General features: G+C 41.3%; 1 protein-coding gene across 1 annotated transcript; it reads right to left on the bottom strand.

The window, feature by feature from the left end:
• Positions 1-2391: 2391 nt before the first annotated feature.
• On the bottom strand, positions 2392-3405 carry Taar5 (trace amine associated receptor 5). Its single transcript, XM_090337657.1, has one exon. The coding sequence runs from the start codon at positions 3403-3405 to the stop codon at positions 2392-2394; it is 1014 nt and encodes a 337-aa protein (XP_090193783.1).
• Positions 3406-4447: the final 1042 nt, after the last annotated feature.

The raw sequence follows: 4447 nt of genomic DNA, 5'->3' as shown, positions 1-4447 counted from the left end.
TGGTCCTTGGTAATTCTTAAGATGGTCATACTGAAAATGCATGCTGAAATCTATATTCAACTCCCCTCAAAAGCATTTAATTCCATATTTAGAACATTTAACATACTGTTCTGTGGGTTTCTAAACCTGGGAGGTTTAGGTTATAGATGCAATCAATTCATAAGTGAGACTAGACTGAAGTAAAAACATTAGCTCTCATTTTTGTTGTTGGTGGTGGTGGAGGTGATGATTCTTGAACTCTGGGCCTGGGCGCTTTCCCTGAGCTCTTCAGCTCAAGGCTAATGCTCTACCACTTTGGGCCACAGAGCCACTTCCAAACATTAACTGTCTATGTCTTTGACTCAACACAAGTTTATTTCTTGTTCCTGTGGAGTCTACTATGAATGTACAGCCTTACCCTGGACAGTTTTCCTCCACATTAGTGACTCAATCCTATGGGTTAGTTTGATTTCAGTACTCCATCTTTTCAACTAGGGACCATGTTCTTGCTTCACCCTTAAGAAGAAGCATTCCTAGACATCCTACTGTTGATTCAAAAACTGTGCAGACAGCTCCACCTACTGGTCAGAAAAATGTAGGGCTGCAAGAGGAATGTTCAAAGGTCACACTGGGTTCTGGTGTATGTCTCAGGATTTGAATTTTGTAGAAACTACCTGAAATACTTCACTTAAATAATAGTGAAAGCAAACTAAGATGAGGTGGTTGCTGACTTTGCTTTAATGATTCAAGGATGTGAAAGTCAAGGGTGCTGAGATTCTCCAGGTAGATATTTAGTATTCTTAAATAAATAAGTACTTATTTATCATTACATGAATTAATTTGGAAAAATAAAATCAAACAATAGAAAATAAAGCTATTGTTAAATTCTCTCAAAGGAATTGTTTCTACAAAGTCAAGAGACAGTGAATTGAGAAAAATAACAGAGGAGAAAGTTATACTTTAGTGTCATTTCTTTATTTTTTTCAGCCAGTGACTCTTAGATATGTGCTATATCATCTTCCTTTTTTTTGTCAGTCTTGGGGATTGAACTCTGGGCCTGGGTGCTGTCCCTGAGCTCTTTTGCTCAAGGCTAGTGCTCTACCACTCTCAGCCACAGTTCCACTTTCCACCATATCTTGTCCATTTTTTTTGTTGTTTATAATCTTGCTAAGTTACCCAGGATAGCCTCAAATTTGCTATCTATCTACTTTACTCTCCCCGGAGGCTGGAATTACAAAAGCATAGCACCACAATTCACTTTAGTTGTTTTATTAATTGTAGGTGTTATTTTTTATACTGTGTCTTCAGTTTTAAATGTATGTGTCTTTTTTTTTCTGCCAGTTTGTAAGTGATCAATCTTTAAATTCCAGTTTAAATGACACTCTTCTCCAAATCTTTGTGGTTGTAATAGTGCATGAAACACATATCAAGTGTTAGCTACTTGATTAACTTACTTCCATATCCAAACTATAGGGAAGAGATATCAGCTTCATTTCACAGATGAGAAACCTGAAGCCCACAGGAATAAGTAACCTGCCTGAAATTATAAGGAAAGAAAGGCTTATATCTGATAGAATTACACAGATTTTATTCTTTAGCTCTTGACTTGTACATTGATTCACCTAGAAATAATCATCCACTCCTTTTCACTTCCTTTATCTTTGTTGAGAGCTGATTTTATATTTTTATATTTGCTGTTATTTATAACAAATTTCTAGTCCCAAGAATTAACTTGTACAATATAAATATAAAGGAGAAAAATATTAAACTGCCAGAATATAGACAAATCTCACAAGGACACAGTTCACATACTTTCAAGTTCGAATTATTCAGAAGGAAGAAGAACATATATCATAGTACATTTACTGAGAAATCCTTGAAATGAAAAAAATCTAGCTGATAAATCTATTTAGCAATTGGGTTTCAAGTAGACAATGATTCTAAAATGCACATTTTGGAAGAAGAGACATTCCAAGGATCTGACTCTGATTATGAAATGTGAAATGAATTCTACAATTCAAACAAGGGATTCACAACTTAACTGATGTCATATTTCAATGTCAGGCCCCTTTAGTGAAGAAATTGCAGCAAGTGGGAAGGCTGATGCAAAAATGACTGCATTCTCAGTGAATGCTGCCTGTGGCAGACTTAGGCGAAGAACTCAGAAATGCAGTCTTCATGACTTCGTTCCTTATGCAACTCCATGTATTCATTTCAAGGAGACAGGACTTTCATAGGTTCACTGTATCCTGGTGTATCCAGCAAGTATTCAGATACTTTCACTCTGTCCTGTTCCTACCAGAACACTGAATGAAAGGGATCTTTCCTGTTTCCACTTCAGCAGCTGTCCACACACCACTCCTCTCTCCTTACCAGACTATAGTGCTGAATCTTTGCCCGCTTCCATAGGGGTCATTCTTGGTACAGATCAATGGTGGATGTCCTGGATGAGAAGATCTCCCAGCTTACAGTGAGTTTCAGTGCCTTCCTGAACCAACGGTAGGAAAATACATAGATGATGGGGTTGCAGGCTGAATTAAAGTATGCAAACCAGATAAAGATGTCAAAGACCAGAGGTGGTGTGAGGAAGTTCAACAGGCTGTCAATCATGGTATCTATGGTAAAGGGAAGCCAGCACAAGAGGTAGATGCCCACAGCAATGCCCAGCGTCTTGGCAGCTTTCCTCTCCCGCTTGGCAGCCCCAGCCAAGCTTGTGTTTAAGGTGCTGATCTGCTGAGCCTGCCTGGTAGCCACTACAAATATCTTCAAGTACAAGCTGATCATGATGAGGCAGGGGATGAAGAAAACAGGGAAGTTCAGCCAACCCCAAAATTTATTGAAAAGCAGCTGGCAACTGCCCACACATGGCATCTCTTCTAGCCACTGGCTGAGTCCTCTCTCTACCACGTCAGTGTAGAGGAAGACGGCAGTGTAAGCTGCTGGCATCCCCCATCCTATCAAGATATACCTGAGGGCCGTCTTTACCGTGAACTTAGAAGGATAGAGCAGGGGGTCACAGATGGCACAGTGGCGGTCAATGGAAATGAAACAGAGGTGGAAAATGGAGGTGAGGCAGAAGAGGGTGTCCAAGTAGGTATGCAGACGGCAGAGAAGGTCCCCAAAGAACCAGCAGCTCTCCACAGAGCGAATGGTGCTGAGAGGGAGCACCAACAAGCCCAACAACATGTCAGCTAGTGCCAAGGAGAGCAACAAGAAGTTGGTGGGCGTGTGAAGCACTTGAAAGTAAGACACTGCAAACACCACAAACAAATTCCCCAGGACAGTGATCAGCACGCCTGCTGCACAGGCTAGGTAGATGACCAACTGGATAGCCAGAGGATGGACTGTCCTGGGGCAAGATCCATTCACCTGGTAGCAGAATGTTGTTATGTGTTCTTCAGCACCTTGAGTGGGGACTGCTCTCATTGGTGGATTCTTCTCCTTCCCTCTGTGGGAACACTTCACTTTCTCCAACACACGTAATGATTACTTTTTTTTTCTTGATCTGCTAAACAGCTAATGAGATTAAGACGAGGAAATTAATTAGATAATGTTACTGCCTACTGAAACATGTGTCCTAAAAAAAAATCCAGTGCATCATAGGATTCAAAGTTTCATCAGTTACTCTTGCTAGCCCTGATTTGTCTGACTAGTCCCTTTTAGAACTACTGTAGGCAATATCCTTAAGGAAAGAGGTTGTAAGTTAAAGGCTTCCTTAAGGAAAAACTCAACAAAGCCAGGCACTTGTGGTTCACCCCTGTAATTCCAGCTCCTCAAGAGGCTGAAATCTGCGGATCAAGGTTCAAAGCCAGCCGAGGCAGGAAAGTCTATGAGACTCTAAGCTCCAATTTACCATCAGAAAACAGATGTGCAACTGTGACTCACGTAGCACAGCACTAGTCTTGAGCACAAAATCTCAGAGACAGTACCTTGCTCTGGGCAGATTTTGTTGCTGCTGCTGCTGCTGCTGCTGCTTTTACTTTTGTCTTGCTTGTTAGTTTATTTGTCTTTGGGAGGGTAAGGGGCCACAGAAAAGGTGGGGCAAAGGGTGAACAAATGCATACATGGTACTTACTAGACACTATGTGGGAAATGAACTGTACAACTAGTGGATGGGGATGGGAGAGAAATCCTGAGGTACAGCGAGGGAAGGAGTGACATGGTTCAAAGGATATGTTCTCTGGGTCACAAGTGTGGCCTAGTGATAGAGTGCTTGTCTGGCATGCATGAAGACCTTGGTTCAATTCCCTGGTATCACATACATAGAAAAAGGCCGGAAGTGGTGCTGTGGTTCAAATGGTAGGGCTCTAGCCTTGAGGAAAGCCCACGGACAGTGCTCAGGCCCAGAGTTGAAACCCTAGGACTGGCAAAAAAAAAAAAAGGAAGGTACTAATTTCATGGCATGTACCTGTAACCCCTCCGTACATTACCCCTGCAATAACAATAAATATATTTTAAAATTATTGAG

The sequence above is a fragment of the Megascapheus bottae genome, chromosome 8 (genome assembly GCF_031878675.1).
Source record: "Megascapheus bottae isolate mThoBot1 chromosome 8, mThoBot2.hap1, whole genome shotgun sequence".
Lineage (NCBI taxonomy): Eukaryota > Metazoa > Chordata > Mammalia > Rodentia > Geomyidae > Megascapheus > Megascapheus bottae.
The sequence above is the reverse complement of the archived record's forward strand: the minus strand, read 5'-3'. Positions and strand labels throughout refer to the sequence as shown.

Coding starts and splice junctions, on each gene's coding strand:
- Taar5 (XM_090337657.1), bottom strand. CDS start 3,405: ATGAGAGCAGTCCCCACTCAAGGTGCTGAAGAACACATAACAACATTC.